At 40.3% G+C, this 13,903-nt stretch overlaps 1 protein-coding gene across 2 annotated transcripts in view; it reads right to left on the bottom strand.

The window, feature by feature from the left end:
- Window positions 1–7,119, bottom strand: part of Fancl (FA complementation group L) — a 73,557-nt gene extending 66,438 nt beyond the window's left edge. For both annotated transcript variants that reach the window (XM_052199632.1, XM_052199633.1), the window contains exon 1: window positions 6,992–7,119. In XM_052199632.1, the coding sequence (XP_052055592.1) occupies window positions 6,992–7,087 (96 nt within the window). In that variant the 5' untranslated portion in view covers window positions 7,088–7,119. The remainder of the gene's footprint in view (window positions 1–6,991) is intronic.
- Window positions 7,120–13,903: the final 6,784 nt, after the last annotated feature.

The following is a 13,903-nucleotide window of genomic DNA, read 5'->3' as shown; positions in this document are numbered from 1 at the left end:
GCCTCTGCACTCAGAAAGATCATATAGGGCAATGCTGAGTTGAAGGCTTTCCTAGACCTCATAATGAGATACTAGTTTTAAAAAGACAAAAAGAAAGAGCCAAAGAGATATCTAAAAATTTCAGAGCAGCAAAAGATTGGGAAGAACACCCTTTGGAAACTTCACATTAGAACAAAAATAATAACTGTGGGGAAACTGAAGTTTTTATGACAGAAATAAGAACCTACCGTGTATAATTACTCCCTCAACCCCTCTCCCAAATAAATCATTAAATAAACTGCATTTTCCTTTACCAACAGAAGAGGGTATTCTTGACTCAGAAATTTCACAAACTATTGCAAACAGCAAAACACTCACACACCAAAGGATCTGTGGCCCCAGTCCAAAGGAGCTGTGACACAGACACAGGGCACAAGAAGCAAAGGGTGACGATGGAGCCCAGGTGAACAGAGTGAGCCCAGAAACATGCACCAATTACATACAGACTACAATATCAAGAAATGAACATTTCAAGACTAAAATGTCTAAAAACCAAGTCCAGAAACTAAGAAAAGCTATGACCATATTGGCTAAACTCAGAAAGAAAATTAAGCAAATCAAAATGGCATTAAGACAAGAGAATAAGTTTAAGCATGACAAGGAAGAATGTAGTTAAACAAAATTTCATAACTGTGGAGTAATAGCAAGAAAACTGCTAAATGACTATGAAAAAAATATGGATGAAATAGAAAGTGCCAGAGAAAGTCCAATACACATTTCAGGAGACCCTGAAAAAAGGAGATAGTAGAAAAGGTTACTTACAATCATAACCTAACCTCACTGTTCTCTAAGTTCTCATACTAAAATGGACATGAGAAAAAGTACTCATGATAATCCAGTCTGAAAAAAAAAATCGGAATTTAAGAATAAGGAGAAGGGGCCAGAGAAATGAATCAATGGGTAAAGGAACTTGCTATCAAGCCTTAGTGAGTTCAATCCCTGTCTCATGGTGGAAGAAGTGACCCATCTTCCTCTTACCCTCTGGCCTACAGAGCACATGTTGTGGTTGCATGTACTTGCACACACTTGAGGGCACATACACACATAAGATAATGTAATTTTTTTTAAATAACCAAAAAGAAATGATGTTTTAAGGAAAATATCAAAAGCTAAGAAACAGATTATGCAAAGAAGACTTGTTTTGGAAGGAGGAAGCTCAGGAATGAACCCATAGCTTCTACCAAGGTAGGGTGTGTTCTACCACAGAACTAACTCCCAGGTTTAGTCTACAAAGAAGTCGTTCAGCTCATTCAATCCTGGTGTAGTACAACCAGCCAAAGTAGAATTCCTTGTAATATAAAAACCATTAAATACTGCACCCAGAAAAAGTATTGTTTCACTGGTACAGGTAAATTAAGCTTTGCTCATGTTTAACAAAAATAAAAGGAAGCCTTAAAACAGTTGGACTCTCCTCAAGTAATTTAACTACCACTTACAACAAAACTCTACTCACAGTGGGTATCCTAACAATGTGTATTTGACATTCAAGGAAGAAAACTACAGCCCATAATGGGAAGATAAATCAAGAGACACAAATATAAAAACAGCATGTATTATAGAATCCAAGGGAAACTAGCTGCCATTTTTTGAAGGAAGTCATGCACATTATGAGATCAGGAACTGAGCCTCTGGACAGTAACTGTGTGGGGAATCTTGAAGAAAGCAAAGTCTCTACCACTATTTAACTTTTAGATAGTCAAAGTCCTTGCAAGAGTCTTCACTGGAAGTTCATGAGAGACCCTGATCAGGAACCACCAACTGAGATGCTTCCAATTTCCTGATTTGAGGAAACAGATAATTACTTTGTTGTTTCAAGGCTTAGAAAAGCAAAGTAGCAAGAGCTAACCAGTACAAGAAGCATCATCACAGACCCAAAGGGCATTAACTGCAAGGCCAACAGGGGCTGGGGAGATAGCTCCATAGATAAAGCACCACAAACCAAAGGAGTGAAGGTGGGATCTGAAACCCTAAATAAAAGCTCAATTCTGGGCATGCAAAGACAAAACCTGGCAGGGACAAGATGGCTGATGAGACTATATAGAATTGGCAAGTCCATGTTCAGCAAGAGAGCCTACCTTAATAAGTAATGTGAAAAGTTATTAAGGCAAACATCCAATGTAAATCTCTGGACTCTGGAGGAGCTGAAGGGTTTTAAAGCCCCATGGAAAGAACAATGGTTTCAGCCACCCAGATGCCCCAGGACTCCCAGGGACTAAACTGGCAACCAAGGGGTACAAATGGTTCCAGCCATAAATGTGGCAGAGGAATGCTTTGTTGGACATCAGTGGGAAGAGTGGTCCTTGGTCAAGTAAAGGTTCAATAGATGCACGAACAAAGGAAAATCGATGGGGGGGGGGGGGAGGTGGGAGTGGGTCGGGTGGAGGGGCATATATGTAGAGGCAGGGGGTGGGAGGAGGGGTTGGAGGTCTTTGGGGAGGGGGGAAATCGGGAAAAGTTTTACCATTGGCAATGTAAATGAAAACGATATTCAATTTAAAAAAAAGTAAATCTCTGGACTCCTACACACACACACCATACACACATACCACACACTCACAGACACATATACCACACAGACACATATATACCACACACACACACACACACACACACACACACCACATGAGAAAAAGAGAGAGAGAGAAAGAGGGAGAGAGAAGAAAGAAAATACAGAAAAGCGGATATATCATCAATAACTTTGTAAATCAATATATTCAGAAACCTAGATGAAATTAACTCCTTGACACAAACTACCAAAGCTCACTCAAGACAAAACGACCTAATTAATAGAGAACACACTTTTCTTCTATTCACAAATGAATCATTCATGTAAAAACTGATTGTCAAGGTACCAAAGGTGATATTTATAAACAATGCTAATTGTAGAGCAACAAAACTATAAGTTCTAACAAAGATTAAAAACAGAAAATTTAGAATAAAGAACTACAAGTAGAAAGTATATAAGTCCCCAAAACCAGTGATGAGACACTATATGGAAGCATCTACAGGATCCTTTTAAAATAGCAAGATGAGGGAAATGCAACACCAAATGCGACACCTTAGAAGCATAGAGACAGAAAGTGTGCTGCCACTGGCTGATTTGTGACAGTGAAAACAAAATAAAGGAATCAACACTAACAATCACACATCAGAAAGAACTAAGATGGGAAAGCTATTCCTTATAGCAAAGTGCCAATTCATAGATAGAAAGGCATGACCATGTTAGAAAAGGCTTGAGAGATTAGGCACCAATCACTATTATTTAACTATTTATGCCAAGAGTCTAGTACTGAAAAGCTGCAATATACAAAACCAATGCAGAGATCCACAGCCAAACATCAGACGGAACTTGGGAGTCTTGTGAAAGAGTTTGGGGAGGGATTGAGGGACTTGGAAGGGACAGGGGCTCCTCCAAGTCAGGTCTTGACAAGACCAAAAGATTCAACTATCCTGGACCCTTGGGGGTCTCCAAGAGACAGCACCACCAATCAAAGAGCATACATGGGCTGGATCTAGGCCTCCATACACACATATGTAACAAAAGTAAAGCTTGGTCTTCTCATGGGTCCCCCAACAACTGGGATGAGTCTTGCCCCTAGCTCTGTTGCCAGCCTGTGGATCCTGTTCTCCTAATTGAGATGCCTTGTCTGACCTCAGTGGGAGAGGATGTGTCTAGCCCAGCAATGGGTTCAGGTGCCTGGTGGGCTGGTTCCTGGGGAGAGGAGGGGAGAATGGGGAGAGTGATCAGGATGCAAAGTGAATAAATAAATTAATGGGAAAAGGAACAGAAATAGATAGATAAATAAATAAATAAATAAATAAGTAAGTGATGTGAATGTAAATGGCCCAAAGTACCCGGCTAATTTCCAAAGATCTGGCAGAAGCCACACTAACCTGGTAACTGGCATTATTAATATCAACACTGGGAGTAGCTGACTTTCTGTGCCTGGAAGGGAACACAGAACAGTTTCTGGGATGTCCCTGCCCAAATACACTATGAGAATTTAATGGTGAGAAAATGTCAAACCCAATAAGCTTAAGTCTTAAAAATAAAATTCAACTTAATAGAAATGCAGACTAAGAACTGCTCCAAAAGAAGAGCTGAAAACATCCAGTGGATAAAAGATAGCCTTTTCAACAAATGGTGCTGGTCCAACTCGAAGTCAGCATGCAGAAGAATGCAAATTGATCCATTCTTATCTCCTTGTACTAAGCTCAACTCCAAGTGGATCAAAGACCTCCACGTAGAACCAGACACACTGAAACTAACAGAAAAGAAACTGGCAAAGACCCTTGAGGACATGGGCACAGGGGAAAGGTTCCTGAATAGAACACCAATAACTTATACTCTAAGATCAAGAATTCACAAATGGGACCTCATAAAATTACAAAGTTTCTGTAAGGCAAAGAACACTATCAAAAGGACAAATCGGCAACCAACAAATTGGGAAAAGATCTTCACCAACCCTACATCCGATAGAGGGCTAATATCCAATATATACAAAGAACTCAAGAAGTTAGACCCCAAGGAACCAAATAACCCTATTAAAAATGGGGTACACAGCTAAACAAAGAATTTTCGCCTGAAGAAATCTGGATGGCCGAGAAGCACCTTAAGAAATGCTCAACTTCATTAGTCATTAGGAAAATGCAAATCAAAACAACCCTGAGATTTCACCTCACACCAGTCAGAATGGCTAAGATTACAAACTCAGAGACAGCAGGTGTTGGCGGGAATGTGGGGAAAGAGGAATACTCCTCCACTGCTAGTGGGATTGCAAGATGGTGCAACCACTTTGGAAATCAGTCTGGCGATTCCTCAGAAAACTGGGCATGACACTTCCAGAGGACCCGGTTATACCACTCCTGGGCATATACCCAGAGGATTCCCCTGCATGCAATAAAGACACATGTTCCACTATGTTCATTGTAGCCTTATTTATAATAGCCAAAAGCTGGAAAGAACCCAGATGTCCCTCAGTGGAGGAGTGGATACAAAAAATGTGGTATATTTACACAATGGAATACTACTCAGCAATTAAAAACAACGAATTCATGAAATTTTTAAGCAAATGGTTGGAACTGGAAAATATCATCCTAAGTGAGGTAACCCAATCACAAAAAAATACACATGGAATGCATTCACTGATAAGTGGATATTAATTAGCCCAGAAGCCCTGAATACTCAAGACACAACATATCAAATGATTCCCATGAAGAAGTAAGGAGAGGGCCCTGATCCTGGATAGGCTTGATCCAGCATTGTAGGGGAATACCAGGACAGAGAAAAGGGAAGGGGTGATTGGAGAATGGGCAGAGAGAAGAGGGCCTATGGGACAAATGGGGAGGGGGAACTGGGAAAGGGGAAGGCATTTAGAATGTAAACAAAGAATTTAGAAAATAAATTTAAAAAAAAGAAGAGATAAGATAATTAAATACTCCATGAAAATTTACATCAGATAGCAGTTGTAGTAACTGTACTGAGTTTAGGCTTGAGTGGACCCTTGTTTTATGAAATGAGTGCTAAATTATTTAGAGATAAAACAGCAAAAAATGTGTTTATGATTTAATCTCAAAGGGTCAGGCAGGTGTGTGCACAGGACCAACCACAATCACACTCAGGATAAAATCAGTTGTGCTAGATAGCTTTTAGACAGTGCTTAAGACTTAGAGGAGCTGCTTAAGGAATAAAAAATTAGAAATTACCTACATCAAAGGCTAATTTGTGACCAGCCTAATCTGATGGCTGTAATTGTTTTCTAAAGGGCTATTGGAGATATAGACAAGTGATGTAAAAGACTTGCTTCTGCCTGTGCTGGGCAACACTTGCCTGGCATGTGAATCACTGCAGGTTCAATCCTCAGAACAGATATGCACATGCACACGCATGCACACGCACTGACAGACACACAGATACAGACACATACACACACACTGACTGACAGACACACAGATACACAGACACACACACATGCACAGACACACAGACAGACACACAGATACAGACACACATGCACAGACATACACTGACAGACACAGATACAGACACACACACACACAGACTATATGCACACACTTGAACTTTTCTGAATATTTCAGTAAAAGTGAAAAACATTTTAACTGGATATTTCTATAGTGAAGCAGGAGATGGCTAACACACTTGCGTCTATGATAGTAAGTTTTGGGCATTCTTTGAAGGTTCCCACAGTTTGAAAACCCCTAAGGAAGCCCATGCTTCCTGTGTGTACATTCATCACACAGCATTTTCTTAACTCCCAGTAATGCCTAGGACCAAGCTTTACTATGAAGAAGATTTGATAATTGCTCAGTATTCTAGAGGTTGTTGCTTCAACACATGTGGAAACTAATGACTCCTGTCACTAAAGGGCAAGTTACACACAGCTGAGTTTAATATTCAGAGGAAAAGTGCATAGTCAAAATCTTAAATTATGGCAATTTGTTGGACCAAGGGGGTGGGGTGGGGTGAGATTTTCTTTTTAAACAGCCAGAGTTTCAGAGGTAACTGACACCATCATAGTCAAGGTAGTTACTTAGCCTCTCTAAATTTCCCAGGATGTGATTTCAACTATAAAATGAAGAGTTTTGGATTTTTCTGTTTGTTTAGGTTCTGCTTAGTTGTGGACCCTGAGTGCTCTATAAGTCAAAATTGTGAGTGTAGTAACACATAGCTGTGATGAACTCTGGTTAAGACCTACAAAACTGCAACTCCCTCTTCCACCAGCAGCCAGGTACGGGGCGAGCCACCCGGGCGAGCCGTCCCGCCCTCCCAGTGTCCCGCGGCTTCGCCGCCTAGCGACCGCGCATGCGCAGAGCATCGCCCCTGCTTCTCCGGTCTCTGCTACGCTCGCCGGGCCAACCAGCTAGAGACGTAGCGATCAGGCTGTGCCACGAGTAACAGGATCTCGCACGACATAACGACCCCGTAGGGTACCTGAGCCGAAATGAATCCTTCATACACAGTTTTCTCCCGGTTCTGAGGAAGCAGCAGCGGGAAATGGCGCAACAGGTTTGCTTCTGTGTCGGCCATGGCGCGCAGGAATGGCCGCCGCACATGCGCAGTCTGTGAAGGGACGGGCGGAAACCCGCTTCGGCGGGAAGTCTGGAGCTCCCAGCCGCGGTGGTTACCGCTGCCCTGACCTGTACAATTAACTGAGCCAACTGGTCTGCTTAGAAGCAGGGGAAAGGAAGATCACTCTCAAGTCCACAGGTCTGACTGATCAGGATTAGACTGACCTTGATTGTCAAGAATTAAAACTCGCAAAATCCTTTTGTTGATTTTACTGAAGACCTATGCAACACTTAAGCCGACTTTCTTACCCTGACAGAGCTTTTACCGGGTACCCATAGCATACTGTCTTTACCCTTAACCTGCCCCATCACCACCCCTGGTCTAGTCTTTCCTTTGGACTAGGTCTCCTGTATACTCCTGGTATACCCTTCAGCCAAACAGCATATGTAAATAAATTGTACATTCAACACATCATGTATATTGTATGCTGATTCAGTGTTGCACGGTGTTTAATTAGATATATTTGAAAGAAGCTCATCTAAACTGAGAGAGATTCATCTTATTCTTGCGGTGGTACACTCTTGACAAACTTTCCTATACATTCTGCTAACTTAGGGATGGTTGGAAAAAGATGATACTTTGGTCCTCGATCTAGCAGCTACTATTCTTTGGTTAGAGTCTGGATTTGTTTGTTTGTTTGTTTGTATGTTTTGCAGTGTACTGGGAACATCAAAGTTTTCGTTATTTTCACTCAAGAGTTGTGCTATAGTTTTATTTAATTTTGTACTACGTAGTACTCCTACGTAGTCTCCTCACCATGGAGTACTGGAACAATTTGAGTGCTCTTCAACACAAGTGATTATGTTTACAGTGAATATACTTAAGAGCCACTGAACTGAAACAGGATATTAGGAGACCTGTAAGCTCCAGCACTAGGTGATTCTTTCTTAGATTCACAAAAGTAATCCTCCACCTTTGAAATCCCTTCTCTCAGGGAGCTCAATAAAGGCCATCAAATCCAAGACATGTGTAGGTAGCAGCCCCATAGAGCTGTCACTTGTAAATAGCTAATCCAAACTGACAAGATGTGCAGTGAGATAGACCAACCTCTGAAGCACCTTCTGAAAATAACTGAAAGGTTGATAAGTGCTTGAATGACTCATCAGACATTCATACACAGTAGAGTATTGGAAATGGCATTGCCTTCCATGTAATGATGAAGGGGATCATGCAAATCAATCCAAGGAACTCAAGACAATTTCTAAGTAGTACTTTTCTACCATGATCCAGTCTGCTTCTTAAACACTCATGTCAGGCACTTGTCTGCCCCATCACTGCGGCTGCCTCCTGCTCAGCTTAATGCCCACTTGGACTGCCAGCCTTGGTTGTCCAAGACCTCCCCTCCTCCCACAGGGCAATCATGATAGCAACCACTTGGAATTCCAGTTTCTCACATAGGCAACTGCAGTGTCTGTCAGTGTTCTGCTTCTAATTTGTTTGTTAATGAATTCCAAACAAAAGATGAGAAGTAAAGATATTTTTCACACACCTGTAACTCTGACCTAAAGATTCCCAAATTCTGGTAATAGGATCCCTGTGGTGTGTTTAACAACTCTACAAATGATTCTAATGTATGCTGAGGTACCATCTGATACGTCATGCAACTCAGTTATCAAGAATGTTTACATTATGCACTATGTGATGAGGATGTGTTAAGGGTGTTCAACCATAGGATGTCTAATGTCTAGTCAAGTACTATATACCATTTTGGTTAAGACCTACCATTTTCAGTACTTCAATGTTTCGCATCACCAGACTTTTCATGTGGAAACTTCACCCTTCCTTGAACATCTTTCTCAGATGTTCTTTATGGGAATTTTTCTTGTCTTCTGACATAATCGCTATGCTTGACTACTGTCTTAGTCAGGGTTTCTATTCCTGCACAAACATCATGACCAAGAAGCAAGTTGGGGAGAAAGGGTTTATTCAGCTTACAATTCTGCATTGCTGTTCATCACAAAAGGAAGTCAGGACTGGAACTTAAGCAGGTCAGGAAGCAGGAGCTGATGCAGAGGCCATGGAGGGATGTTTCTTACTGGCTTGCTTCCCCTGGCTTGCTCAGCCTGCTCTCTTATAGAACCCAAGACTACCAGCCCAGGGATGGTACCACCCACAAGGGGCCCTCCCCCCTCTTGATCACTAATTGAGAAAATGCCTTACAGCTGGATCTCATGGAGGCACTTCCCCAACTGAAGCTCCTTTCTCTGTGATAACTCCAGCCTGTGTCAAGTTGACACACAAAACCAGCCAGTACAACCACTTAGTATATTCCCTGGTTCAGCATTAACTATTTGTGAAATGTCTTATCCTACTCAGGCTGCTATCACAAAACTACCATAATTTGGGTAGCTTCTGAGCCAAAAAACATTTCTTGCTGTTTCCAAGTAGAGAAAGCCTGGAATCAAGGCTTAAGTTCTACATTTGATAACCATGGTATCCAGTGGAGGGTTTCCCTCAAGATACTAGTCTTTCCCCTATAATCTATGTCATACTTCCTGCTGTCATTGACTCCTTGCCTCTGAATTCTCACTATTAACATAATAGGAATTTTCCAAAAATGTATTAATGAACACTATCTCATTTTTAAGAGAAATAGTCTTATTATTTCCATGGTGAATAAATATCTAAATGAGCATTTCCCAAAAATAAATCCAGTAATCTTAGAAATCTATCTGCTATCAAACAAAAAAAAAACAAGAATATTGCATAAAATCTTACTAATTCAATGGTCCAGCTACTGTGCTGAGGTGTTCTAGACTGGGAATTTATGTAGTCATCGGTTCATTGTTGCAAGCTATTGTTTACAAGAAGCACACACACACACACACACACACACACACACAAACTGCTGAGAATACCTAGGATATTTGAACATCAGAAAACAATGGAACTACTTCTATCCCGATAAATAAGCTTTAACTTTGGAGATATCTCTTACAAGTTACAAAAGTATCCATTCCAAATTTGAAACATTTTTCTTTAAACTTTGCAGTCCTGGAAAACTGAATGTCTTAACTTAGAAAACTTACAAAAAGCATTGTGATGAATGAAAAAAAATTGAGCTAGAATTGTGCATTGGTGATTTGAATAGGAAGGACCCCATTCCCATTCTCTCATTCTACACCACCCCCCTGCCCCTCTGTGTATGTGTACATCATCTTGGTTCTTGCTATGCAAAATCACTCCATGTATTTTCTGGTGCCTCCTTGGTTACTTTACCATGGAGGAGAAGGGCCTATCAGGTGACAAATCCAGTTAGAGTTTGCTCCCCAGCAGCTCCTCTCATTCTGAGATTCCCACAGAAAATGTTCCAATCTCACTCAGGGAGGCCTGCAACTCACTAGCAAACCCCAAATGATCTACAAAAAGGCCCACCATCCAACAGCTGAGCAGGGCCTTTTCAAAGAATTTAAAGACTTACTAGTCTTAATATCCTCCAGTCATTACCTGATACTCCCATTACATGATATTAATATTGACTTTGTCCCAGGAGTGTTAGTTTTCAATTGCCATCAGTAGAAGAAGACAGGACACCTGCAGTGACTTTAGTGAGATGAACTAGAGAGATTGTTCAAATCTGCTGAGAAAAGAACTGAAGGCAGAAGTGTGGGAGATACCAAAATTAGGAATGAATGGAACCATTGAAGGGTCTCAGAAGACTGGAAAAGCAAAACCATAATATCTTACTAAGCATGATGCTGTCATAGCAAAAAAAGAGAGGAGCTATTCAAGATTGCAGTGTGAGTTACGGTGTGGCAGGATGCACAGAGGGGGAAACTGTTGACAGTTACTGGGTGTTTGGACCCTGTAATTATTAGCCTTCAAGTTTCCTTATTGCAAAACACTGATTAACTCAAAGCAGCACTTTGTTCTTGCCTTTTTTCTATTCAGAAATGTAAAAGCAGCCCATAAATTGTAGTGTAGTGAGAAATTTTGGTATTTCTTTTCATGTTTTAACATATGAAAACAGCACACTCATAAGAAATAAGCTATGAAGGCTTGCATTTGACTTGAGCTTGGCTGGTGATGGGTTTTATATCACACCAGGCCAAAACTCCTGGAGAAGACTTAACTGCCAGGAAGCTTTCCAGATAGTGAGTGTGCTCCCTCCACAGTCTACACTAATGATTCCTGCTGCACTCTACTTATACTTGGGGAGTGTTGGGGTCTAAATGCAAAGAAACAAGCGAACAACTCTGATTTAGGATTAGGAAATGACAAGAAGCCATGTTGTTCAAAAGTCTCAGAAGATTCTTGAATCATTCTGGAACAGAACAGTCTAAGTTCTAAACAAAGTCTTCTCAGCAAAACAAGATGATGATGATGATAATGACAACAATGACAATAGCAAAAAGGAAAAACTTATCTCCATACCCAGTGAAAACCAAAAATCAATGAGGTTGCAGATCTTCTATAATCTATTTATGAAAAACTAGAAAAAAATTCCTAGCCAAGACTACAATTCAGAAATGGATGTCACACTGATCCACAGGAGTACAAACCTGAAACATCCACAGAGTGGAGGTTGCATCAAGAAGGACTGACTAATAAATATACATGATTAAGGAAGACTAAGTAAGAAGGAAAAGGTGACCGACCCAGAAGAAAAAAAGAGTATCAACGAGAGAAGTGATTATATTTTGAAAGTTTCCCTCAGGTTATTCAGTCAATCCAACTTACCCAAATATACAAAAAATGAGACACTTCTGGCCCCAAGAAAGGAGGTTTACAAACTTTCGCTTTTACTTTGGAAAACCTGACAGAAAAAATTATTCAGAAGCAATGTATTCTAACAGTCTTTGACATTTGGTTTTAACCATCAAAATCGTTATAAATTCTTTAACTTACTAAGATGCACCCCTGACTTTGGGTCTCAAAGACAGGTCCCTGAAACAAAGTCAGCAGATATAGGAACACCCACCCCACAAATAACAAATGTGAATTATGGCACGGCAATTCAGCAATTTGTTTTAAAAAGACAGGAATATATATAGCAAATCTAAGTTGTATCAAAATGTGATGTAAGCTAAAACGCAACAACCATTTCTTTCAACTTGTCTAATATAAATTCTCATACTTGATTTCATTATGAAGCCATAGTAAACAGGTTTAAGTTAATCAGGTGAGTATTTGTTGTAACAGGCTTTTATGGTTCCAAACTTAGAAACAACTGGTTAGCAGATACAAGCTAAATTAATAAATAAAACTTATTAAGTGTCAAACTATTAAAAGACATTTTAAGATAAGGATGATCTTACTTATAAAAATAGAAAAAAAATCTATAAAAATTCATCTTACTTGAAATCAAATTTTTAGGGAACTAATTTTCTTTTTAACCTTTCCTCAAAGTTGCAAGATGGCTACAGAGCTCAGGAGGTTCCTGGATGAGAAGACCATGACAGCTTCGTAGAGACCTTACGTGTAACTGACTCAGATTGTAGTAACCATCTGTGTATGCAGACATAGCTTCTAATGCTAACACATGCTTATGCTTCTACAAAGATGAAGAAAGCAGAAAATGGTTATGGGATGTATGATTTTCCACTTCTTTTTTTTTAATTGATATATTTTTTATTTACATTTCAAATGATTTCCCCTTTGCAGGCCCCCCTACTCCCCGAAAGTCACATAAGCCCCCTTCCCTCCCCCTGTTCTCCCACCCACCCCTTCCCACTTCCCTGTTCTGGTTTTGCCCTATACTGCTACACGGAGTCTTTCAAGAACCAGGGGCCACTCCTCCGTTCTTGTACCTCATTTGATGTGTGATTTAGGTTTTGGGTCTTCCAATTTTCTAGGCTAATATCCATTTATTAGTGAGTGCATACCATGATTGATCTTTTGAGACTGGGTTACCTCACTTAGTATGAAGTTCTCCAACTCCATCCATTTGTCTAAGAATTTCATGAATTCATTGTTTCTAATGGCTTAATAGTACTCCATTGTGTACATATACCACATTTTTGCATCCATTCTTCCGTTGAGGGATACCTGGGTTCTTTCCAGGTTCTGTCTATTATAAATAGTATGAACATAGTAGAGCATGTATCCTTATTACATGCTGGGGAATCCTCTGGGTATATGCCCAGGAATGGTATAGCAGAATCCTCCGGAAGTGACATGCCCAGTTTACTGAGGAACCACCAAACTGATTTCCAGAGTGGTTGTACCAGTTTGCAACCCCATTAGCAGTGGAGGAGTGTTCCTCTTTCTCCACATCCTCGCCAACACCTGCTATCTCCTGAATTTTTAATCTTAGCCATTCTAATTGGTGTAAGGTGAAATCTCAGGGTTGTTTTGATTTGCATTTCCCTAATGACTAATGAAGTTGAGAATTTTTTAAGATGCTTCTCAGCCATCCGAAGTACTTCAAGTGAAAATTCTTTGTTTAGCTCTGTACCCCATTTTTTCATAGGGTTATTTGGTTTTCTGGGGTCTAACTTCTTGAGTTCTTTGCATATATTGGATATTAGCCCTCTATCTGACGTAGTGTTGGTGAAGATCTTTTCCCAATTTGTTGGTTGACAATTTGTCCTTTTGATGGTGTCCTTTGCCTTATAGAAACTTTGTAATTTAATGAGGTCCCATTTGTCAATTCTTGATCTTAGAGCATAAGCTATTGGTGTTCTGGTCAGGAACTTTTCCCCTGTGTCCATGTCCTCAAGGGTTTTCCCCAGTTTCTTTTCTATTAGTTTCAGTGTGTCTGCTTTTACCTGGAGGTCCTTGATCCACTTGGAGTGGAGTTTAGTACATGGAGATAAGAATGGATCAATTTGC

Source organism: Apodemus sylvaticus, chromosome 11 (genome assembly GCF_947179515.1).
Source record: "Apodemus sylvaticus chromosome 11, mApoSyl1.1, whole genome shotgun sequence".
NCBI classification, from domain to species: domain Eukaryota; kingdom Metazoa; phylum Chordata; class Mammalia; order Rodentia; family Muridae; genus Apodemus; species Apodemus sylvaticus.
The sequence above is the reverse complement of the archived record's forward strand: the minus strand, read 5'-3'. Positions and strand labels throughout refer to the sequence as shown.